Here is a 25,894-nt window from a genome sequence, read left to right on the forward strand (position 1 = left end):
AAAAAATTTACATATTTCATCACCTTATCAAAGTGACTCATGTTCTTTGTTGTTTATATGTCCATTTGTATGACTTTTACAGTGAGAATCTCATTTGTATTAAAACATTATTACACATATAGATTCTGATTATGATACATTTTCTTAAGGCTCTTGCAGACCAGTTTGAAGATAAGACTACATCTGTATTGGAACGTCTGAAGATTTTCTATTGCTGTCAAGTACCCCCTCATTGGGCCATTCAGGTATTTTTGTTGCTGTTTGTCATTGGGTATGGAAAATACTTTGCATTTGAAAGATAAATGCATTAGCAAAGAATGATTTTCAGTTTATGTTTGAGTTTGCAAATATTTCAGTGAGAAGAATAAAAGTATCTAGCTGGGGATTGCCGATTACTTCACATTGCTCTTTTGGTTAAAGTGATATTAAACTTCTAAGTTTTTTTTTTTTAACGTTTTATTTATTTTTGAGACAGGGAGAGACAGAGCATGAACAGGGGAGGGTCAGAGAGAGGGAGACACAGAATCTGAAACAGGCTCCAGGCTCTGAGCGGTCAGCACAGAGCCCGACGTGGGGCTCGAACTCACGGACTACGAGATCATGACCTGAGCCGAAGTTGGCCACTTAACCAACTGAGCCACCCAGGCGCCCCTTAAACTTTTAAAACATTTTTAAAAGAATTTAGAACTAGATTAAATAGAATTCTTGAAATTAAGTAGTGGAAGAACCACAGAAGCTTTCATTTTCAAAGTAACTTTTAAAAAAAAAAATTTTTTTTTTAACGTTTATTTATTTTTGAGACAGAGAGAGACAGAGCATGAACAGGGGAGGGGCAGAGAGAGGGAGACACAGAATCCGAAACAGGCTGCAGGCTCTGAGTGGTCAGCACAGAGCCCGACGCGGGGCTCGAACTCACGGGCTGTGAGATCATGACCTGAGCCTAAGTCGGACGCTTAACCGACCAAGCCACCCAGGCGCCCCCAAAGTAACTTTTTATATTTAAAAGCCTTTTTGAGGGTGCCTGGGTGCTCAGTTGGTTAAGTGTCTGACTTCGGCTCAGGTCATGATCTCGTGGTTTGTGAGTTCTAGCCCTGTGTTGAACTGTCTGCCATCAGCACAGAGCCCACTTCAGATCCTCTTTCCCCCTCTCCCTAATCACATGCACTCTCTGTCTCTCTCAAAAATAAATAAACATTAAAAATTATAAAATAAAAGCCCTTTAGGACCTTTTACCAGATAATGAACCTTTAACCAAGTTGTTTACCAAAGCAACTTAAAGCATTTGTTTCTTGCTCTATATTGTGAGATACCCTTGACTACTTTCCTTGTTCTGAGATATGAAAATACCTAGCATAGCTCCTAGAGCTCCAGATTGGGATTGAGATTCAGGACTTTGCCTCATGGTTCTCCTGGCTATGGTGTGGTTCCCCTATTTTGTAAAATTTTTAGCACTGAAGACAACCTAGGTACCTGGTCCAGTTTCTTAATATTACAAAGACGCCCAAACTGAGGCCCCGTCCAGTTGACTATTATTTTCCAATGTGGATCACACAGCTGTTCAGAAAGTAGATCTCTCATTTCCCAGTTTTAGTCTGGTTTCCCTCCTTTCCTTATTGGAAAGGTGTAATTAAAACCAGCTTTTACTGCTTACTTAGTATGATATCAGCATGCATTTTGTTCTACATTTTGCACGCATTATAATATTTTATTGGAACAATTTTGTGAAATATTCTCATTTTATAGATGAGGAAGCTATGGCACTGAGAAGTTAGTAAGTATTGTCATTTTAGCTAGCTTTCTGTCCTCTCTGTCATGGATTATGCACATAGGTGGTGATTTAGAATTATAAATGCCAACCCACCATTCAGTGACTCTGAATCCCCATTAGATTTTTTGGAGTGTGTCATTTTTTTTTTTTTTTTTTTTTTGAGAGAGAGAGGGCGCAAGTGAGCGAGGGGTAGAGAGAGCGAGAGCAAGAGCGAGAGCGAGTGAGAGAGAGAGAGAGAGAGAGGAGGAGAGAGGGGGAGAGAGGGGGAGAGAGAAGCAGGGCTCCACCCAGGGCTTGTGTTTTTACCCGAAGTGGAGCTTGTGTTCACTCGAAGTGGGTTTCAAGTTCTCCTGATGTGGGTCTCGAACTCACGAACTGTGAGATCATGACCCGAGCCGAAGTCAGATACTTAATGATTGAGCCAGCAGGTGCCTGATTATGTCATACAAGCACAGGGTAAACTAGGGAATTTATTACACATTGGAATTCACTTTGTCTGTTGAAGGCGTCTCAATATAATGGGAAAATAAAGAGCTTTGTTATATTACCCTAAAAGGAATACCTTCTTTAGCAAGAAGGTGTTAACAGCTGGAACTTTTTGGCATGTTTTTGACCCTGATCTGTGAAATTTGTTAAGTGCTTTGTACTGTGTGGTTTGTGGTGGATAAATATTTCAGATTCTGAGCCATTATTATGACAAAACATGTATGTTGAGGATATAGCTTTCAATCTGTTTCCTAACAGAAGCATTAGGAAAATTAAGTACTGTTCAAATAGAATTTAGATGAAATGTTTATTTTATCTGCTTAGGAAGCTGTGGATTTTAGGATCTTTACTTTATCTTTAGATAAACATCCTCTTTCATTAACAGATTAAATATTTTTTTTCTTTCTATAATTATAGGGAGTAAAGATCAAAAAATAATAGCATAGTTTATTGTAAAAAGAAACTGTCTTTATTCTGTCACTAGCTAGCCATAACAATTTAGATGCCATAACTTTCCTCATCCATTATAATGAGATTAAACTGCTTACTACATGAGCACAAAGATTTATTCCAGCACCCACATATTATGTTCAACTTTATAAAATGTCCAAATATATTAAATAGCCAAATTCTCCAAAATTCATGGCATAAGGAAGAATTAGAACATTCCCTTTATTTATTTTGTTAATATATTAGCTTATAAGTTTCAGGTATATTTCATTTTACTTTCTAATTTTGTCAACCCAGATTTTCCATATCCTTTGGCTTCTTAACTCTTAAATACGTATTGAATTTTGAAAGAATACTAAAGTTGTATTGAAGAGAAAAGAACACAGTTCTCACTAATATGAAACCATATGGTATTCACGAAACTCACCTACTTTTTTTTTTTTTTTTTTTTTTTTTTTTTAAGTAAGCTCTATGCCCAACGTGGGGCTTGAACTAACGACCCTGAAATCAAGAGTTGCATGCTCTACTGACTCAGCCAGCCAGGCACTTTTTAAACCTTTCTAATATTTTTCCTGTTCTTGGAGGATGAACTATTTATAAACCACAATATGTTTATCTTTTGATATGTTTAACCTTCACTGACCTTGCCACAACTTGCCCCCTTTTCATCTGCCAAGGGCTGGGAAATAAAGTAAGTTTTTTAGAATGTGCTTAAAATAAATCTAAGTAGACCTGAATGAAAAAGACCCAGAGATGCTTTCATGAATGAAGTACACAAATGCTAGTGCATAGATTTATGTCATTTATATCGACTGCTTAGTTTTTATTATTTGTTTGAGTTCAATTTCATTTTTTTCCACTTTAAGATATAATTGACATAAAACGTTGCATTAGTTTTAGGTATACAACATAATGATATGTCTATATATTGTGAAATGGTCACCACATTGAGTTTAGTTAACATCCATCCCCTCACATAGTTACACATTTTTTTTCTTGTGATGAGAACTTTTTAAGAGCTATTTTCTTAGCAGCTTTCAAACATACACTACAGTGTTGTTAACTGTAGCAGCATGCTGTACATTACCTCCTCAGAACTAACTTCTAACTGGAAGTTTGTATTTTTTGACCACCTTCATCCATTTCCCCCATCCTCACCCACCACTTCTGACAGCCACCAGTCTGTTCTGTTTCTGTGAATTTTTTTTAGATTCTTCTTATAAATGAGATCATGTTGGGGCGCCTGGGTTGCTCAGTTGGTTAGGTGGTGACTGACTTCGGCTCAGGTCACGATCTCACAGTTTGTGAGTTCGAGCCCCGCATCGGACTCTGTGCTGATAGCTCGGAGCCTGGAGCCTGCTTCGGATTCTGTGTCTCCCCCTCTCTGTACCCCTCCTCTGCTCATGCTCTGTGTCTCTCAATAATAAATAAATGTTAAAAAAATTAAAAGAAAAATGAGATCATGCTCTATTTATTTTTCTCTGACTTATTTAGCATAATGCCCACCAGGTCCATCCATGGTGTCACAGATGGCAAGATAGCATTCTTTTTTATGGCTGAATAATATTCCTCTCTCTGTGTGTGTGTGTGTGTGTGTGTGTGTGTGTGTGTGTGTACACGTACATGTACACTACAATTTCTTTTACCCATTCATCCCTTGATGAACACTTGGGCTGCTTCTATGTCTCAGTTATTGTAAATAATGCTATAATGAACATGGGGGTGGAGATATTCTTTCAAGTTAATATTTTCATTTTCTTTGGATAAATGCCCAGAAATAGAATTGCTGGATCATAGGGTAGTTCTATTTTTAATTTTTTGAGGCACCACCATACTGTTTTCCATGGTGGCTGCACCAGTTTACATTCCCACCAACAGTACATGAGGATTCCCTTTTCTCCACGTCCCTGCCAACAGTTATCTTTTTGATACCAGCCATTCTGAACTAGAGTTTTTAAACCTTGATTTCTTGGATCTCAGCTTTACAAATCAGATTGTAACAAAATCTCTAGGCGAGAAGGAAATACTGATTTTGCTTTCTAAATTATTCTGAGTTCTTGGGAAAAATTGATATATTGAGTATTTTGAAAGTTTCTGTACTGTTTTTTAATTTCTTACCCCCTTGCTACAGTAGAGGCAAGTATTAAATCATTGTAAATTTCTAATTAGTAGAGGTCAAATTGTAGAAATGGTGTGTTTATTACAGTAAGTGGACCCTTAAAATGGCAGATTGGATACATGTGCAAGTCAAATGGGAGTCTCTTTACATAAAGAAATGTTCATTATTTTAACTTGATTCTTACAGCGCCAACTTGCAAGTCTTCTCTTTGAGTTGGGATGCACAAGTTCAGCCCTTCAGATATTTGAGAAGCTAGAGATGTGGGAAGATGTTGTCATTTGTTATGAGAGAGCCGGGCAGCACGGAAAGGTATGTCAAAGGAACATGGCGTACACTCACGAGAGCCTTCCGTTTGGGGGCTTCTTTCTTGCTTTGCTTTGTTTCTCTAAGCCCACTTTTGCTAGTACTTGAGTTACATTCTTTTTTTTTTTTTTCTTTTTCTCACTTTTCCCCCAGAAATCTTTTTAATGTTTCCTCTCGTTTTTGTTGGGGCACATAATTTTATGTGTATGCATGTGTGTGTATATGTGAAAGAGAAGAGCAGGCCAAAATTGATACGATGTGTGTTTAAGAATGAATAATGAAAGCATTAAAGACTCTGCAGTTTGGTCTCTTTCCTTTACTAACTCTCCTCCTGAGGACAATTTCAAAGTGAAATATTAGGAATTATTTAAGCATCACTGGGCTGCCTGGTGATCAGAGTTTGTGGGGCTGAAGGAAAGTACCTGGGAGGGAGAGCAGCTGGCTTGGCCTATAGAAGATCCGAAGGGTGTGGCCTCCCGCCCTCCTTGGGGCAGAAGAATTGTTAAGTGTGTCACGCACATTTAATACCACCCTTAAATTGGCCAAAGAGGGAAAATGTTGCAGTGTTCATATCTGTTATTTATTGTTTTTTCCCCTCATAAATGAAGAGAATTTTTAAAAGAACAAGGAGCTCTGCGTTGGGAGTATCTGTTGAAACTGACACATTGAAGTCATACGTTAATTTTGGATTAAACTTTTAAATGACTACATTTCTATCATAAGTACAGTCCACAACAGAGTACAACCCACACATCGGTTCATTTACTTCTACAGCCAACCTTTTGCCATCACCCTGAAAAAAAGAAGTAATGGCACAAGTACACGTGTGTCTGTTTCTTAAATACCTTCCTAAGCATGTCTTATTTTAGACTAGTAGTAAAAGTTACACTCCCTTCACTAATCACCAATGGCAGTGAAGGTAGGTCTGAGTTGTACTGGCGTAAGGAGAAACCAGCATGGAAATAAAATTTTATTGTAGAAGATTATAGAATTTTAATATTTTCATCCCAGGAAAGAACTCCATAATCATCCGTTCCAATTCCCTCCTTTTTGAAATGGAAAGGAGTCTCTAGTGATTTGCCTCAGGTCACAAAGCTGGTTATTGATTGTTAGCTTGAGAGCCCCCCTGGCGCGGTGGTTAGAAGCAGAGCCTCTAGGCCCAGGCTGTGCGAATTAAGCGCTAGTCTTGCCACGTGCTCGCCTTGTGCTATTGGGCGAGTTACCCATGCCCGCCCCCCTCCCCATGCCTCAGTGTCCTCACCTAGTGGGACTTAATCAACCTACGCTACAGGTTTTCATGATGTAATCTATGTAAAGACATAGAATGAATGGTCCTTTCCTTACAGGGATATGTGAGTGTTGGCTGCTATTACTGCTCTGTTCTAAGACACTTTTTTTTTTTTTTTCCCTCACATTTTAACATCTCTGGCTGTATCTGACACTTGATGGCATCTTCCAATTGCTGGCTGTCAAGTGGCCATCTGGTCAGCTTGTCTGTGCTTGTCCAGACTTAGTCACAGCTATATTTAGTGTCATCATTTCAATGTGTCATCGTTTCAATAGTGTTATGTACCTGTTGTCATTGCTACATAGGGTGGATTTAATCGCCATTTAGAATATCTTCAAAAAGATTTTATTATGATTTGGCCTTGAAACAAAAAAGTTATTGAACACACAGAAAAGGACAGAAGCAAAGTAGAGAGATGTTAAGTTTGGTAGTTGTGAAGTAAACTGTTGCCTTTAGAGAAATCACCACAGTTTCATTTACTTTTCTTTAAAAATAACAACTAAGTGCTTTATGGGAGCCAGGAAAGGATGACACCCCTAAGTAAATGAAACTATGTTTTGTATGGAGATGTGTGAAAAAAGTTGTCATTTAAAATGTCAGGCAATGTATGGAAGGCAGGAAGAATTGCCAAATTTTTCTGAATGATTTATTTTATAAAAGTATCAGAACAATGAGAGGCTGATGTGATTCCTTCAAGGCATTATGTCATCATGTGATTGAAAGCATTTTTTTATTAGTTAAGAGTTTTATGATTGGTAGTATCCCAGATTTAATGAAATATAGTATGTTTCTTCGAGGGTTTAAATATCTATAAGCTGCCACTTAAAGCAGTGCTCAGGTATTTAACAAAGGAGTCGATGGATGGATGAGTATCCGCCTCCCAGTCTGATGCACTTCCCGTTGTGTTCTTCACTGTGGTAGTCTCTTCCGTTGGCCAGTAAAGAAATAAACAAACTAGGGGCCCCTGGGTGGCTCAGTTGGTTAAGTGTCCGACTTCAGCTCAGGTCGTGATATCATAGTTCGTGGGTTCGAGCCCCGCATCAGGCTCTGTGCTGACAGCTCAGAGCCTGGAGCCTGCTTCAGATTCGGTGTCTCCCTCTGTCTCTGACCCTCCCCAATCTCTCTCTCTCTCTCTCTCTCTCTCTCAGTCTCTCTCTCTCTCTCTCTCTCTCAAAAATAAACATTAAAAAAATTAAAAGAAAAAGAATGAATAAATAAACTGTATGTAAAATTAGGGTAGTTTTTGAAATAGTGATTTTTGAGATAATTAAGTTGAATTAAGTTGAATTAAGTTGATAATTAAGTTGTTGAATCACAAGCACCCAGGTATATTTTGAAATATATGTAAATATATGTAAATATATTTTGAAATTTATGTAAATATTTTTAAAAAGTGTGGAAAGCAGAGACTCTCTCAGAGCAGAAGAAAAAAACTAAGGAATCCATCCCTTTCAGAGAAAGGATTTGACTCTGTCCCCCAAAGTAATTGTAGTATTAATATATTTTTTAATTGGCACATGACCTTGTAAGCATTGTCTTATGTTCATGATGAATTCTCATGTTTCTGGTTACTCTAGAAAATGTGTGTCTTTTTTCTAGGAATGCACGGTCATTTACTTTGTCTTAAAGTCTTTTGTGAGTTTCAGCCAAACATCCCTCAAATTTTTTATTTTAAAAGTTGATTTAGCATTTCATTTGTCACATAAAAGACTTACCTTACCTTTTATTCTTATGTTATATTTGCTGATCAGTTTAACCATAGACCCTAAAAAAGTTTTGCTGTAAGCTGGAAGCAAATGTTTTATTTCTAAAACAGCCGAGATTCTGTTCGTGTTTGGTCGTGTGCCAATAGTTGTCACCACATTTGATTTAACTAGAAGTTTGTGAAATTTTAATCCTTCCATTTAGTGCTTAACGGCATAATTTATTTTTAAAAGGCAAATTCGGAAAAGTATCTAATTCTAATTATTGTGTTCTGGTGCTCGCACCCTATTATTGTAGGGTCTCAGACTTTCTAATTTAGATACTCCTTAACAGAAATTCTCATTATTTAATGACCATTGGCAAAATAGCTTAGATTAATTTTGCCTGACCTTGGGATCAGACCTGGTTCTCATCTGTTAGCATTTATTTTTTTTAAAGTTATCTGGCACACTTCTAGCAGTTTCCCCAAGCCTATGGACAAATTCTTATTTTGGTGTGCAGATTTGATCCCTAAATGAAAGACAAAGACTGAGTTGGTATAAACTGCCTGCAGAAGACGGGAAGGGAGTGGAATGACAAGGATTAGGACCTCTCTTTTTTTCTTGAAACAAGGCTTACCTGAGATTACATAGCCTTATTTTTTATTTTGCTGTGTTTGCAGATCATTGTAGCCATAGGCTCTTAAAAACTTTTCCTTTAAGTTATAAGTAAATGTTTTACTTCTAAAACAGCTGAGACTATTTTAGCAGTTGGTTTGGGTTTTTGGGGAGATGGGAGGTAGGTTTCTAAAAAAAGGTTCTAAAATAGTTTCTTTATATGATGTAAAGTATTTCCTGCAAACTCTTTTCCCACACTGCAGCCAGAGTGATCTTCCTAAAAAACAAATCTGATCAGGTCACTCCCACTCTTCAGTCACTTCCCTTTGTCTCCAGGATTAAGTCAGAGCTCTTTAGCATGAATGGTTTACTGACCACTTCGTGATCTGACTCCTGCTTACATTGCTAACTGCTTTGTCCCCCTCTTTTATCTCTGCTTCATCCCCCTTTGTACTTGCTCATTGAGGTTGTGTTCAAAGTTCCAGCAGGACGAAACTACTTGTCATTTCTTGACTTTGCAGCATTGTTTCGCCTCAGGACCTTTGTATGTGCTATTGTCTGTCTAGAACTTGTCCTCCTTCAGCTCACTCCTACTTATATTCTTCAGGTTTCTCCTTGGTGATTACTTTCCACAGTGAGCTTTCCCTGCTACCTCCCTCTCAGATTTGGGGGTGTTTTCCTGTGTGCTTCTATGGCACCCAACATTATTCTGATTTCCCCTTTCCTGGTTTACTTCACGTACTAAACTGTAAGCTGTTTAAGAACCAGACTTGTGTCTATAGTATTTACAGTGGTCTTCCCAACACCTAGCATGGGCCTGACACATGGTGAGTCCTCAAAAGTATTTGCTAAATGAATGGCTTGTAGCAATTCATTATGAATAGTTACTGCATTGAAACAAATCTCCAAGTAGAGACTATACTCCCTTTGGGCTTTACATGTGGCAAAAGAAACCTCTCCAACTCTTGCCATGTATTCTCTCTCCAAAAACGAATTATGAGATCTCTCTCCTCCCATTTTAATCTTTTACCTTTAGGAATAGAAGCAGGTGCCTTCAAGAAATTTATTCTTGCTTAGTAGATGCTAGACACTGGGGGAGCATGCTGTTATTATGTAGCACAATATTTTGAGTGCCTCTTTCGTACTGCGTACTTCATGTAATTATTATTTGTCACTGTCATGTACTATTTATAAAACATACAAAGTGTGAATTGTTTCTGCCACTTTACTGATTAGTCCTAGTAAGCAGTTTTTGGAATCTGAGCTTAGACCTTCCTCTTCTCTTAAGCCCTCAGTCCTTTCTCCCCCGTGCCTCTCGCTGGAGTTGTTATTAATTCCTTAAAAATTAGGTGTTCGATTTGTAAGACAAAACCTGCCGTTGTGCCCACTTGAATGAGAAGAATAGGCAAGCTTACTGAACGTACCCTGTAAGTTGGTAAGGCAAAATAGGACATGAACAGCTAATTGGATAACTAAGGCTGCTTTTAATTATTCTGTCTTATCTTGGACCTGAAGGATTTATGTTGGCAAGTACCTTCAGAAAATCAAGCCAGAGCATGGTGTTGTCACACACATAAATGTAAAAAGCAATTAGTGAGCACTTGTCTCCGTGAGAGACTGAACAGGACTAGGCACCAGCGCACCTAGAAGAAGTCTAGCTGGGAGCAACCCACTGGGGAGGGATGAAGCGTTCTGCACTTTTCACCTCTCAGTTGCTGTTCAAAGGACAAGAATTTAGACTAGGCACAAACGGCCTTTCTGCTAGGATTACCCCTGGCCAGCCATATGGTGCTATCTTAGCTCTGCCCTGTCATCCTTAGTCACCGTGTTAAGGACAGTAGAACACCTTTCCAGTAGCCATTCTCCCTGCCTTTGTAGAGCCCACCTCTGGAATAGTGAAAATCAGAATCCATTTTCGCTCTCTGCTGCCGGGGAAAAGACTGGAATTAAGCTCTGTCCAAAGTTGTTGAGTTATATGCACACACTCACACAAACACATTTTTTTTTTTTTAAGCCTGAGGCTTTTGTCAAGTGGCCAAATCTGACTATTAGTGTGACCTTAAATTCTTAGCCTACGTTTTTCCACCCCCTTGGAATAAACCTCTGGCCATTAGGCCTAATCCTGTCATTTCTGTAGTCTTCAAAGATACTCTTTATAGTTAGTACCACATCTGGGTCTAAAGCTCATTTTCGCCCCTTCATTCTTTGCCAGGAGAGCTTCTTAGAGTTGTTGCTCTGCTGATTCACAACTGCCTGTAATGACCAGATGTAATGTCAGATGAGGGCCAGGCCACACTTATCACACTTTATAATTATTAATGCCTTTCGCTCATTCACAAAATCAAGGCATAAATCACAGCCAGCAGGGGTAGTTTGTTTTGATAATTCCTCTGACTCAAGGATGAATGATTTTCCTCAACTGTTTTATCTTCGTTTTCACCAGGGATTGAACTTCACTTTTACCCATATCCTTGATCAGATACAAGAAGCTCCTTTTAGGCCATCGGTTTCATTTCTCAGTATTTTTAGTCCCAACAAGAGTCATTTCCTAGGTGTGACTCCTTGGGTTATAAGGGTCTGTTAAATTCAGATTCTGCTATATGACCTCTCTGTCAACTAGAATAAACTTGTTGTTAGGTCCTAATTTAGTCATACTTAGTACTGATGTCGGCCAGAGCACATCCTGTAAAGGAGTTCTTCCTTTGTTCTCAATGGGAAGAATCTTTTATGTCTTTATTTAGAATCTGAAGACGCTTAGAAAACACCAGGAGCCCTTTGTGACTTTAGTGTTAGTTTTAGTTAAATTCATCCAACATTTATAGAGCACCTACAGTGTGCCTGGCAGTGGTATACCAAAGATGATTACGAGACAGAACTTCCCTCCAAAGAGCTTATAGTTTGATAGTACAGATGTACATGAGGAGAATACTTTAGCCTAAGATAGCAGGTGCTAAGATGGAAGTATGTACAAATTCCAAATTTTATTTGGCGATTGTATCGAGAGCTAAATATTTCTCCCTGTGCCTTCCTGTAAGGCAGCAGTAGTCCACTCAGTTTGTATCTTGTACAGACTTTTTCTCTGAGATCTCTAGCATCTCCTCCTGTGACTCTACACGCTTTCATAAAAAAATGATATTTGGTTGAAATTAGCCTTACGTGGAAAACTTTAACCTTGTAATAATCAGTAGTCTTCTCCTTTGACCTCGCTTCCTCCAGTCCTGTTGGCTCAGTTACGTCAGTCACTTACTCAACAATTGACAACAGCACTTCTACTGTTGGAGAAACTATTAAGCAGTTCACCAATGAGATTATTTACAGAAAATGTTGATGTTCCTAGAAGCTGTTTCCAGTTCACTTCCTTCTTTCTAGTAGGGAAACCCCAAGCATCTTACTTTCTAATCTGGTTTTCCAAAACGAGTTGAGAAAGAGCACAAACATTAGTTTAGGGCTTACTGTGTGCCTGACAAAAAGCTAGGTACATTTCACATCTAGTTCTTGTAGGTAAGGTGCACATGAAGAACAGACTCTCAAAATATTAACCTGCTCAGGGTCCTACATTTTGTAAGTAAAACTAGCATTTGAACTGCCTTTCTGACTAAAGGCACCTGTGTTCTTGAAGATCTTCTTCCTATACCTGGAAGTCTGTAGACTGGATTATGCAACACAGTTTTCTAGGGACATGGTAGGACTCTTATGGTTGTAAGAGAACCAACATATATTACCTTAGGCAAAAAAGGGAATTTATTGGTTCATGCAACTGAAAATTCTAGTAGACCTGGCAAAATAGCTGTATCCAGGGGCTGAGGTGATATCGTCATGGTTTTGAGGCTCTCTTGATAAGGCAGATAATATTGCCACAGGAGGCTCAAGCTTAATAATCCCAGTAGGGAAATATAGTCAATTCCATGACTCTAACACAGATATTCTAATAAAGACTTAGGGGCCAAAGTCATGGGCCCTGACCTCCAGTAGGCCCCACATGAGCCATATGGAAGGGGTTCCCCTCAGAGAACAGGAGTTACTATTATCAGAAGATCAGAAAAGGGATACTGAGTAGGAAAAAGAGCAATTGATGTCCACTATAGGGTGGGAGTTTAATGCTCTAAATCTGTTGTTATGAGAAGTATTTTGTTTGGCTTACACAGTATTTTGAAAAAAATTAAACATTTTCAGGTAGTTTCTTCTAGGCTTCATCTAGGCTTCTAGGCTTCTAGGCTTCTTCTCTTGGCTTCTCTTAAATGATGTGGAAACACAAGGCCAAATTCCCACATTATTGTTCTAACTGGCATTCCTTCTTTTATGGGCTCACTCCCCAGCCTGCTTCATTCATTCTCAATAATTGCCAAGGATCTCTGGGCATTTGAGCATGGGACCCTTGCTCTAAGCAGTGCAGATTACCAGTGCAGGTATCAGGAAGTGGAGCGTTAGTCCAGCCATAATTGTAGCTTCTGCTTAAGCCTCAGCCACATGTCATTTTATACTGAGATTCACTGTGTGTAATTATTTCTAAAAAAAAAAAAATTGTATTAAAAATACTAATTAGTTTTTTTCAATTACAGAATAAAATAGTTTATTGCAGCAGCCTAGATAATGTATGTATGTATGTGTGAGTAGAGGGATGGTCTTTGCGGTTTGTGGGTGACAAGATTCTTGCAAGCAACCCAGCTTAATTGTAGCCAGCTGCCCATTTAAATATGCCTTTTCATGTTTGGGAATGCAGTTTTATCCTATTTAATAGATATTTAGATGACAGATTTCTTGTATTCTGTAAAAATGTACATCTATATTTTCCCGTAGGGAAGTAGCAACCCATAGCCAGAAATACCAAAGCTGTTGCATTCTGTGAAGATTCCTGGCCACCCACATTTTGATATTGCAAAAGAGATATTATAAGCCCTTGCGCTTTATTTATGTTCACTGGGCATATCTATTATAGTTCTTTATTTGACAATGAATTATATAAATCGAGTGGCTAAGTGGAGGAGGGAGGAGCAAATAGAGCATTTTTGGAAAGAGTGAGGAAGAAGACTGAGGAATGCAGGGTGACTAACTGAAGAAAGAAAATATATTGCCTACAAGCTTTGCCCTTGGGAAAGATAATGCTGTTGGCAGGATGAAGAGGTATAAAATCTCAAGGAGAAAGAACTGACTTATCTAATAGAAAAATGTGGGATAGGAATTTGAGGAAAGAAGAGGCCAATTCAGACCAAGCAAGATCACTGCTTTTGTGTTTCTTCTTCAGGAGGCTGCCCCATTCTGGCTCTGTAGACCCATGTTACAGTGAATAAAATACCCAGAATTGAAATTGTTTGGTGACAGGAGTTGCATACCACCCACTCCCTATGTTCCTCATTCTTGTAAGTGTTTATTTAGGTAGATATGAATTGGTGGAGGAAGTATTTGAAATCCTCAGTACCTTAGCATTTACAAATGTGAAGGTTTTCCTGATGGTTATTTAATGTTTCATTTGTGTATTTGTCTTCTTTGCAAGTTTGCCAACACTAGGGCTGTGTTAAATGTCTTCGGACTCTGGTGAATCTTTACAGCCTATACAATATTTGTAGAATGGTAGTTTTAGGTCATGCAGGTGTTTTAAGGGTATGGCTTGATGTTCCGAATCTTGGATCCTATTTTTTTTATAGGGTACCTGTAGAGTATAGTACTCCCTTATAATTCTTTTTATTTCTGTAAGGTTGGTAGCGATTTCTGATCTTTCATTTCTGATTTTAGTAATTTGAATGTAAAGAACCAACTTTTGGTTTGTTTCTCTTTTGTTTTTCTATTCTTTCTTTATTTACACTGACCTTTATTATGTCCTTCCTTCTTTGGATTGAATTTAGTTTTTTTTTTTTTTTCCCCTAGTTTCTTATGGTAGAAGATGAGATGATTGCTTTGAGTTTTTTTTTTTTTTTCCCCAGTACAGGCATTTACAGCTATAACTTTTCCTCTAAACACTGTTTTCACTGCATCCCATAAATCTTGGCATATTATATTGTTTTTATTTATCTCAAAGTGTTTTTAATTTCCTTATGATTTCTTTTTTGACCTATTGGTTATTAGGCACTGTGTTATTTGATTTCCATGAATTTGTGAATTCCCCAAATATCTCTGTTATTGATTTCTAATTTCATCGCATTGTGGTTGAAGAATGTACTTTGTATGACTTCAGTCCTTTCAAATTTATTGAGACTTGTTTTACAGCCTAAGGTGTAGTATACCCTGGAGAATGTTCTGTGTGTATTCTGCTGCTATTGGGTGGAGTGTTCTTTAGATGTCTTTTAGGCTTAATTAGTTTATAGTGTTATTCTTTTATTTCTATCTTCTGTATAGTTGTTGTATCCATTACTGGAAGTTGGAAAGTGAAGTCTTCATATATTATCAATGAATTGTGTATTTCTTCCTTCAGATCTGTCCGTTTTTGCTTCATGTAACTTGGGGCTCTGTTGTTAGGTGAATATATACTTATAATTATGTCTTCTTGATGGAGTGAATATATATCATTAAAATACCCTTTCCTCATCCTATTAACAATTTTTGTCTGATACTGATAGCCACTCCAGCTCATTTTTGGTTACCGAATGTATGTATGGTGTGTCTTCTTTTCTTTCTTTCCTTTCCTTTTTATTTTCAGCCTTTTTTTCTGTCTGGACTCTAAAGTGTGTCTCTTGTAGACAGCATTTCATTGAATCATTTTTTTAATACTTTCTGCCAATCCCTGGCTTTTCTTTTTAATTTTTTTTAACGTTTATTAAGTTTTGAGAGAGAGAGAGAGAGAGAGAGAGAGAGAGAGCAAGTGGGGGAGGGGCAGAGAGAGAAGGAGACACAGAATCTGAAGCAGGCTCCAGGCTCTGAGCTGTCAGCACAGAGCTGGACGCGGGGCTGGAACCCACAAGCTCTGAGATCATGACCTGAGCCGAAGTCAGAGGCTTAACCAACTGAGCCATCCAGGTGCCCCTAATCCCTGCCTTTGATTGCAGTGTTTAATACTTTTAAATTTAATTACTGATAATGTAGGATATATATTGGCTATTTTGTTATTTTCTATGTTTTATGTGTTCTGTCTTTCCCTATTTCTGTCTTACTTTTGGCTGAATGTGCCATTTTAATTCCTTTGTCATTTTTGCTTTTTTTTTTTTTTTACGTTTTTATTTTTAAGCAATCTCTACACCCAACATGGGGCTTGAACTCACAACCTCAAGGTCAAGAGTCTCATGCTGTATATAGACTGAGCCAGCCAGGTACCACTACTTTTTTTTTTTTTTCTTTTTGAGTTATTTTCTTAGTCCTTGTACCAGTAATCATTTAAAATAGCATGTTTTTGGGGCGCCTGAGTGGCTCAGTCGGTTGGGCGGCCGACTTCGGCTCAGGTCGTGATCTCGCGGTCTGTGAGTTCGAGCCTCGCGTCGGGCTCTGTGCTGACAGCTCAGAGCCTGGAGCCTGTTTCTGATTCTGTGTCTCCCTCTCTCTGACCCTCCCCCGTTCATGCTCTCTCTCTGTCTCAAAAATAAATAAACGTTAAAAAAATTTAAAAAAAAAATAGCATGTTTTTAAAGTGTCTATTAAACCAATCATTGGGCATTCTCAGTGACAGTTTCTGTTGGTTGCTTTTTTTCCTTATGTAATGGCCATACTTTCTTGTTTCTTTGCCTATTTTTGTAATTTGTTGAAAATTGGATGTTTTAAATAATATAATGTGGCAACTCTAGAAATCAGGTTGTTACTGCTGTTTGTGTTCTTTTGTGTTTAGTGACTTTTCTTAACTAATTCTGTAAAATCTGTATGCTTTGTCCGTGTAGCTGCTGAAGTCTCAGGTTGATTAGCTGAATGGTCAACTAATGATTAGACAGGAAGTTCCTTGAATGCCTAAATCAACAAGCCTCCCAGTCTTTGCTGATGGGCTCTGTGTGTGTGTATGTGTGTGTCAGAGCATGCTTCCAACACTCAGCCAGGCAGTTAACAACCCTGCCTTAGCTTTCACTGAGTGCTTGTGCAAAGCCTCGAGTTCAGCCTCAGGTTAGAGCTTAGGGCCTTCTTGGGTCTTTCCTGAACGTGTGTACCATGTTATACATTCATGGCCTTCTGGACTTCCATGAATATGTTGGTGCCTTTCAAAGCTCTTATGTATATCTCATTCCCTTTTTCCACTTTTTTTGGTTAGCCTGTTGTTTGTCCCACTTGTTCTTTACCACTTCAGACAGCTACAGAATTACCAGTTGTCTGTAATTGTTTTTGACAAAGACTTTTCACTGGGCAAACTCAGAGTTAGGTTAAATACAGACAGCCTTGCAAGTTGGAGAAAGGGGAATAGGAACGGTGCAAGTTAAGATCACACAAAGTGGGGCACCTGGGTAGGTGAGTTCGAGTGGGTTCGTGAGTTCGAGTGCCACGCCGGGCTGTCAGCATGGAGTCCGCTTCGGATCATCTGTCTTCCTTTCTCTCTGCCCCTCCCCTGCTTGCACATGCACTCTCTCTCTCAAAAATAAATATAAAAAAAATTTTTTTTAATTAAATAAAATCACACAAAACTTGTTCTTATCAAGATATCACTACTTTTTAAAAATAAACATTCCTTAGATTATTTCAAGTTTTTGGTTAACTTCCAGAATTATGAAAAAGTTGATTCTAAAACTTTTTGTCAGTTTTCTTGTTGCCTTTATGGAGTAGGGAATTTTCAGAGGTTCTTAGACCACTATTTTTGCTGATGTACACCTGTGGAATATAGGAAGAGTACTGAACCTGAAATTAAGGTCCCATTTTTCAACTTAGTATCTTTTGGTTTTGAGCTGGCCAGTTGGCCCATGGGCATATTATTACCTACCTCTCAGACTTACTGTAGGGATTAAATGAAATAATACATTTAACAATATATTGGATAAAAACGAATCTGTAAATCACTGTCAAAGGGGAGGACACATAAGGCGTTTAAAAGGCAAAAAAATGAAGAAAAGATTGTATCATTCAAATTTTGTTTATGGAAGCAGAGCTACTTTGAGTAGTTTTGGGAATAAGGGGCTTACGAAAGGAGTTAGATCTCACACAGATGTGGGAAGAGCCGAGCAACGAAGGTGTGGAAGAGGGAATAGAAGGACCAGGGCAAAATCATTTATCAGTCCACTTGAAGCACTGGCACGAGTGGACAAGTCAGAACTTACCAGGGAGTCTGAGAAGCTGAGCACTTCCAGCCATGAAATGGGGGCGTGAAGGAGGAGCTTGTGGAGAGACCTGTGGAAAGCTGTTGTCTGTATGTGGCTCCCAGCCCTGGGGTCCACAGTGAAATGTCTGCCGGCCGTCCTGGAGCTGCTGTTGGTTGGCAGGGCCTGCAGTCAGAGGCACAAGCTGGATGCAGAGAGCAGAGGACAGGCGGGGGTCTGCAGGACATCTCTGCATCTTGTCTGACACCGTACTTAACCATGACCACCTTCCAAGAGTAAAAGCTGTTGCTTTACTTCTGCCTTTCACATCCCCACCAAACTCCCCCTCTGACCAGCTCTAATGCGAAATTGGGAGGGAAAGGAATTTTAGGAGACACATTTTAGGTTCCAGCTGAAGCAACTTGACATCGCAGTGCATATGACCCGGCAGTGGGTTAGCCCTTTGGCTTGGGGATTTACTTATTTGGAAAGTTCCAAACTACTACTAACAGGTACAGAGTATTTTATATATTATGTTATGTAAAGAAGAGTTTTTGACTTGGGGAAACTTAAAATTTCTTTGAAAGAGGCTGAAATATTGAAGCATTCTTAAAACATATGAGAAGAAAAGCAACTAGAAATACGTATTTATTTTCCATATCTTGCTTTATTGAGATGAGTTCCTTAAAGGCAATATATCAAATGAATTTTTGTAAATTGAACATTTCCTAATAACAAGTTACAGTATCAGGAATATGATCATTTCCACTTGGTTTTTGAGTGACATCGGCACACCATTTGTCTGAGTTTTGGAGTATTATTAGCATGATGTCATCAAGGTCCTAGATTGGTGAGGTCTAATGAGATGGGGAGACAGTCAAGGTCCTTGCAGACTAAATTATACCAGAAAAGTGTACTTCTCTCTGTGCTAGTGAAAGCCCACTACATCTGATGTTGTCTGGCTATTAGGTAGAGAAAAATGTATTTACTGTATCAGTACCTGCTTATCATATGTCAGGGGGTGTGATTATTTACTCCAGTAAAGAGATCATGTCTGGAACAGTAGGTATAATTAGAGCCACCATTATATTAAGTTTGTCATAATCTGACATTTTCCAGGACCCATCTATATTCTGCTCAGTCTAAATGGGTCAGTTAAACTGCCTACACTCACACACTTTGCAGTATCTCTCATGTGTTTGAGAGTGGCACACATTTCTGTAGTTTACATAGATATGCAATGGTGCTTTGGGTTTTCTCTTAAGGGGGAGAGTAAGCTTGGGGCTTTCACCTGGCACTTTATTCTGCATTAGTCCTCAATGAAGGCTCTGCTGGTTGTTGGATATATCTAATTCAACTATGTATTCAAGAAGTAGGGAGGTGACCACTGGGTGGGTCCAGAGACTTACTAGGCCTACCGTGGGATAGACTCACTCCCATAAACCCACTAACTCATCATGGTAATATTCTGGGTCCCAGAGGATTATCATTAACTGAGAACCAATCAACCTTGAAAAGACAGGTACAGTATTTCTTTCCCTCCAGGATAGAATTACCCAGCAAATGTTAAAGGTACGTCTTTGAGGGGGGCACATGAGTGACTCAGTCAGTTAAGCGTCCTACCCTTGATTTTAGCTCAGGTCATGATCTCATGGTGCATGGGATCGCGCTCCGCATCAGTCTTTGCACTGACAGCACTTTCTCCTGTTCTCTGTCTCTCCCTGCATTCGCACGCTCTTTTCCGCCACTCCTCTCTCAAAATAAATAAACTTTAAAAAAAATGTTATGTCTTTGGGGAAGACAAGGGAAGAATTATGGTATATGCTAGTTATATTATAGTGGGGTCCTTCCTCACTGGTATTGACTCCTTCATTCCTTCCTTCCTCCTTTCCTCCCTCCGTCCCTCCGTTTCTAATTTTTAAAAAAATGTTTATTTTTTTGATAGTGCAAGTAGGGAAGGGGCAGAGACAGAGGGAGACAGAGGATATGAAGCAATCTCTGAGCTGACAGCGGCAGCCCAATGCGGGGCTTGAACTCACAAACCACGAGATCATGATCTGAGCTAAAGTCGGATGCTCAACCAATTGAGTTACACAGTTACCCCTCTGATTTTTTTTAAAGAGCCTCTGACTGTGAAATGACTCCAGGATAGGCATTGGGTGAGAAACAATGTTTTAGCATGGTGACCTGGGTCAGATGTCTGACCCCAAACCTAGGTTTTTTTTTTTAATGTTATGTAGATCAAGTTTGGACTTAGGTGTACATCTCATTTGGCTTTAAGGCTTGCTGGTGAGTCAGCAACCACCTAAGATCCATGCTAGTTGCACTATTGTAATTATTACTCTGGCTGTTCCTGTTGCAAATGACCATGCTCCTCTATAGAGCTACCCTATAGTTCTGAGGGGTTGAGTGCCATCAGCTGGTCTCTATCTATTCTAATCATCCCCTGAAATCCGGAAGCTCATTTCAACTGAAGGACCTCCCAAGTGTTCCCCCCAGCTTACAGGACATCTATAGCACTTTTAAGGGATGCTAATACTGCCATATACAATGTATTTCTCAAAGTTAAGATGAAAAGAATATCCCCTGGGCCCTCTTGGAGGACATTGGGATGGGTGAACAGGTTGCAAATAATAAATTGACAACAACTTTTTCTTCCTAAGTTGTTAGATTCTTTCCTTCACATCACACCAAGGAATTTCTGGCATCTCAACTTAGTTTTGGCCACTTTTTTTTTTTTTTTCTTCAGTTTTGGCCACATTTGAGTCCAGGTTTTAGCCAAGCAATTGAGCAAATAATTGAGAGCTATCCCCAGCTGCTTGAGTAGTTAGCCTTATGAATCAAATAGTACTGATGAGTACCTAAATTCAGCTGATTAAAATTGTGATCCGCTTTGTCTACGGTCTGTCACCCTTAGAATCTCTTTTTCCGTATGGTCCAAGATTTTCCCTCTCTAGAAAGTAAATACAGTCTTGCAGTTCTCTTTGTGTATAAGTGTGTTTACATGAGTGGAGGCAGTAAGGGATGGAAGGGGTCAGCGATGAGGAGAACTGGCATTCTCTTGCAAGGTACTTCCCTGAGGTACAGTCATTATACTGTCTTTTTTTTTTTTTTTTTTTTTAATGCTTTTTTTGAGAGAGAGAGAGAGAGAGAGAGCATGAGCAGGGGAAGGGCAGAGAGAGAGAAAGGGAGACACAGAATCTGAAGCAGGCTCCAAGCTGTCAACACAGAGCCCGATTTGGGGCTCGAACTCATGAACTGTGAGACCATGACCTGAGTCGCAGTCGGACGCTTAACTGATTGAGCCATCCAGGCGCCCCAGTCATTGTATTGTCTTTAAACAAGGTAGCACTAGTCTTAACAGGTAGGGGAGGACTGCCTCTGCTGGCATAGGAAACTCAGTAGGGTTTGGAGGTTTCTATTTTCAGAAACATCCCGCATGTCCTTATTTAAATTCTTGGGCCTTGCTCCTTCATGGTCAGTGCCCTCTTCTCCTGGCCATGATGAAGTAAGTGGTACTAGAGTAACCCTCTTGTTTTAAACAACCATTGCAGTTATTATTGCTAAGAACCAAGCCACATCAAAACTTCAGTGTCTTAAAACAACAAGAGTCATTTGTTTATCTTGCATTGTTTCTGTGGAACAACTTTAGGAAGGGCTTGACCGGGCCACTTGCGATGTGAGAAAGGTGAGGTGATATAACAGTTAACTCTAAATGAACTTTGATAAATTGAAGATGTGCATGATTACCTCTAGAGCAGTCACTCAAAAATAATAAAATGACGGGGCACCTGGGTGGCTCAGTCAGTTAAGCGTCCAACTTTTGATTTTGGCTCAGGTCATGATCTCAGGGTCGTGAGATTGAGCCCTGTGTTAGGCTCCATGCTGAGCATTGAACCTGCTTAAGATTCTCTCTCTCCCTCTCCCTCTTCCCATACCCCATGTACACACATATTTCCTCTCTCTTTCTAAATAAATAAATAAATAAATAAATAAATAAATAAAATGATGTGTGGTTAAAAGGCAATAGAGGAAATAAAACAAATGACTAAAACATATTTGATTAACCCAGTGAGATGCCTTCATTTGCACATAGACCTAGTGAAACTGAGTTTGTCCTGTATTCAGAATTCATGCAGCAGCAATGTCTACATCCGAGTTTTGGCTATACTACCTTGGCAGCTACGAGGAAAAAGAAATTCTTTGAGGCAATCATAGAAATAACTTGCTTCTCTGAACTTGAGGATTTAAAACACTGAATGTCATTTTCTTTCTTTGTGCTATTTGGTGAAATTAGAAGCCACCAACCTACCTCACAGCCTGGTATCTTCAGTGTCCTATCACTTAATTCACAGAAGCCTTTTTTTTTTTTTTTTTAATTTAAATTTTAGTTATTTAACACAGAGTGCAATATTGGTTTCAGGAGTAGAATTCAGTGATATATCACATACAACACCTAGGGCTTATCACAAGTGCTCTCCTTAGTACCCATTACCCAGGGCACCTGGATGGCTGGTTGGTTAAGTGTCCAACTCTTGATTTTATCTCAGGTCATGATCTCACGGTTCATGAGTTCGAGCTCCACATCAGGCTCTGAGCCGGAATTCTGTCTTTCTCTCCCTCTCTCTCTGCCCCTCCCCCCACTTCCATGCACAGTCTCTTGCACGCTCATTCTCAGAATAAATAAACTTAAAAAGATACCCATCACCCATCTAGCCTGTCTCTCACCCACCTCGCTCCATCAACTCTCAGTTTGTTCTTTATCATTAAGAGTCTCTTGTTTTGTTTCCCTCTCTCCTCTCTCCCTGCTTCCCATATATTCATCTCTTTTGTTTCTTAAATTCTATATATGAATGAAATCAAATGATATTTGTTTTTCTCTGATTGACTTATTTTGCTTGACATAATACATTCTAGCTCCATCCACATCGTTGGAAATGGCAAGATTTCATTCTTTTTTTGATAGTTGAGTAATATTCCATTGTGTGTGTGTATGTGTATATATATAAATATATATGTGTGTATACACACACACACCCCACATCTTCTTCATCCATTCATCAGTCGATGGACATTGGGGCTCTCTACATAGTTTGGGTATTGTTGATAATGCTGCTATAAACATCAGGGTGCATGTACCCCTTTGAATCTGTATTTGTGTATCCTTTGGGTAAATACCTAGTAGTGCAATTGCTGGATCATAGGGTAGTTCTAGTTTTAGTTTTTTGAGGAACCTCCATACTCTTCTACAGAGTGGCTGCACCAATTTGCATTCCCACCCACAGTGCAAGAAGGTTCCCCTTTGTCTGTGTCCTTGCCAACACCTGTTATTACTTGTGTTGTTAATTTTAGCCATTCTGACAAGTGTGGGGTGGTATCTCATTGTGGTTTTGATTTGTATTTTCCTGATTAGTGATGTTGAGCATCTTTTCATGTGTCAGCCATCTGGATATCTTCTTTGGAAAAGTGTCTATTTGTGTCTTCTGCCCATTTCTTCACAGGGTTATTTGTTTTTTGGGTGTTGAGTTTGTTCTTTATTGATTTTGAATACTAACCCTATGTCATTTGCAAGTATCTTCTCCCATTCCGTTGGTTGCCTTTTAGTTTTGCTAATTGTTTCCTTTGCTGTGCGGAAGCTTTTTATCTTGATGAAGTTCCTATACACAAAACCTTACATTAGGTAGGAGCTTTATTCTAAGCTCCCACAGGTGATAATTTAAGAAATTCTTTCATCACTGGATATCATGGAGCACCAGTGCCAGACCCTCTCATGATCACTGCCTCCTCATGCCTTCAGATCCAACCACATCAGATAACTAATCACAAATTTTTATTTTCTGCAGGGGCAGCCTTCTGAATTTCTGGGAGGGTTTGGGTTTCAAGTTTCAATGCCATATTGCCAGGAGAAGTGCCTTCAACTACACTATAAGATCATGTCAGCAAAAATTCCACTGTGGCTATAGTCTGTTACGTGTAATTCGGTTGAATACATATATGTGTATATGTAAATATACCTGTGTTGGGTACTTATATAAACAACTTATAAAATTATGGTTAGAACAGTAATAACTATTGTATCATTGTAGAGGTTTCACATGAATTATATTTTAAAATTTCATATGTATTTTGGCTATTTGGGATTTACAACTCTTTTTGCTTAGAAACTGTTTTATAAATTCTGGTTCCACTTTCAGACCAGGCCTAAAAAGCCTGCATAGCCCATACTGTATCAGAAATGCAGATAGGGCGCCTGGGTGGATCAGTCAGTTGAGCATCCAGCTTCGGCTCAGGTCATGATCCATGGATTGTGGGTTTGAGCCCCATGTCAGGCTCTGAGCTGTCGGCACAGAGCCTGGAGCCTGCTTCGGATTCTGTGTCTCCCTCTCTCTCTGCCCTTCCCCACTCATACTCTGTGTGTGTCTCTCTCTCTCAAAAATAAACATTAAAAATTAAAAAAAAATAAATAAAGAAATGCAGAGAAGCCAGCATCCAAAGACACTTTTATAAGCACAGTCGTCTTTTAGAATGTTTCCCCAAAATTAGACTAGTTAAGAATTCTAGCTGGATGCAACCTAAAGCAAATCAAATACATCCACTTTGAGATTGCCAACTGTGTCAATTAAGGAGTCTAAAGAATCAATTTAGCTTCTTGAGGATGGCTTCCCAGATATCGACATCCATTGTGGCCATCCATGGCTGTCTTGGCATCTTGGGTGACTCCACTGCTATTTATAGGAAAGTGTTTGCATGTAAGGATGGGACGTGGAAGTAGAGCCGCTGCCATGCTGTTGAAACTGATCAGAAACAAGGGGTAAGGGACACGGGCCAGGGAAGCAGAGTAGTGGTAACAAGTACAGAATTAGCTTAGCCGATGAGGTGAATCTGAAGTGTGCACATAGGGGAGTATTACCCAAGCTTGTGCCGTGTTCTGAGGATGGTCTCTAATTGCTAAACCGAAGGGACTGTCTGGAAGCATATAGGCCTCCTGTTGGCAAGTTTTATCTGTGAGATAAACAATGACTATTAAATTGTACCCCCTCCTTCTTTTATAAATGTTTCAGCGATCCTGGGCTCCCTGAGCAGGACATTTTAAAAAAGGAAAAATAAAGCAGACTAAACTAAATAAACTAAACTAAGAAACATACCCTTGCATTGCCATTGAGTAGAGGTGAACTAAAGACGCTGCTCTCACAGTCACAGTGGTGGCAGCTGGAGTGGGGAGCTTCTGGGGAGTCCAGTGAGTCCTCCCAGTATCGTGGAGTAAGCTTCCCCTTGGTGCCTTTCTTTCCTGGAGGATTCCAGAAGCCAGTAAAGTAGCACTCGGTTCTTACTTCCTGTTCCTCTCTTTTACCTGTACCATATCTGTTTTCTGTTGTTTTCAGCCTTTGTCCTAGATGCATGAAATCAACAGGTCATCTCAAACTTTGAAAATAAAAATTTGGGTCCTGTGGGATTAAAGATGTTTATGTGCTAAAAAAAGAAAAAGCCATTAGTCACTATAAGCTAATTCACTTACTTCTGTTGTCATTTCTAGGCAGAAGAAATCCTCAGGCAAGAGCTGGAGAAGAAAGAAACGCCGAGTTTGTACTGCTTGCTCGGAGATGTCCTTCGAGACCACGCTTGCTATGAGCGGGCCTGGGAACTGTCCCGCCACCGCAGCGCTCGGGCTCAGCGCTCCAAAGGCCTTCTTCATCTGCGGAACAAGGAGTTTAGAGAATGCGTGGAGTGCTTTGAGCGCTCGGTGAAGATCAATCCCATGCAGGTTAGACAGTTCGGAAAGCCCACCTGCTCTGGGCGCTTCTGTTTCTCTTTGGTTTGGTGTCTTACCAAGATGAGTGAGCACGCATCTTCTGCCCACGTGCCTGGTGAGCTGTGTTTGCAAGCCGAGAGCTGAGTCTCCCACACTTCTGGCTTGTCATGGGAAATGCTGCTTTTCTCTTACTTTCTGCTGTGTTTCTGTTATTTACTTTTCAGTTTTATTTTGTTATTTCTTTCTTTAAACTGTCCTTAACCCAAATACAGCTAGGAAAATTAGGTTTTGTTTTCAGC

General features: G+C 39.4%; 1 protein-coding gene across 1 annotated transcript in view; it reads left to right on the forward strand.

Moving 5' to 3' along the window:
* The window catches only part of TTC27 (tetratricopeptide repeat domain 27), a 176,911-nt gene that overhangs the window by 90,241 nt on the left and 60,776 nt on the right, over positions 1-25,894 (forward strand). The window contains exons 11-13 of the mRNA XM_078444804.2: positions 150-245; positions 5,010-5,132; positions 25,380-25,607. Of these exons, the coding sequence (XP_078300930.1) occupies positions 150-245; positions 5,010-5,132; positions 25,380-25,607 (447 nt within the window). The remainder of the gene's footprint in view (positions 1-149; positions 246-5,009; positions 5,133-25,379; positions 25,608-25,894) is intronic.

This window comes from Panthera onca, chromosome A3, assembly GCF_046562875.1.
Source record: "Panthera onca isolate mPanOnc1 chromosome A3, mPanOnc1 haplotype 2, whole genome shotgun sequence".
Classification (NCBI taxonomy): Eukaryota; Metazoa; Chordata; class Mammalia; order Carnivora; family Felidae; genus Panthera; species Panthera onca.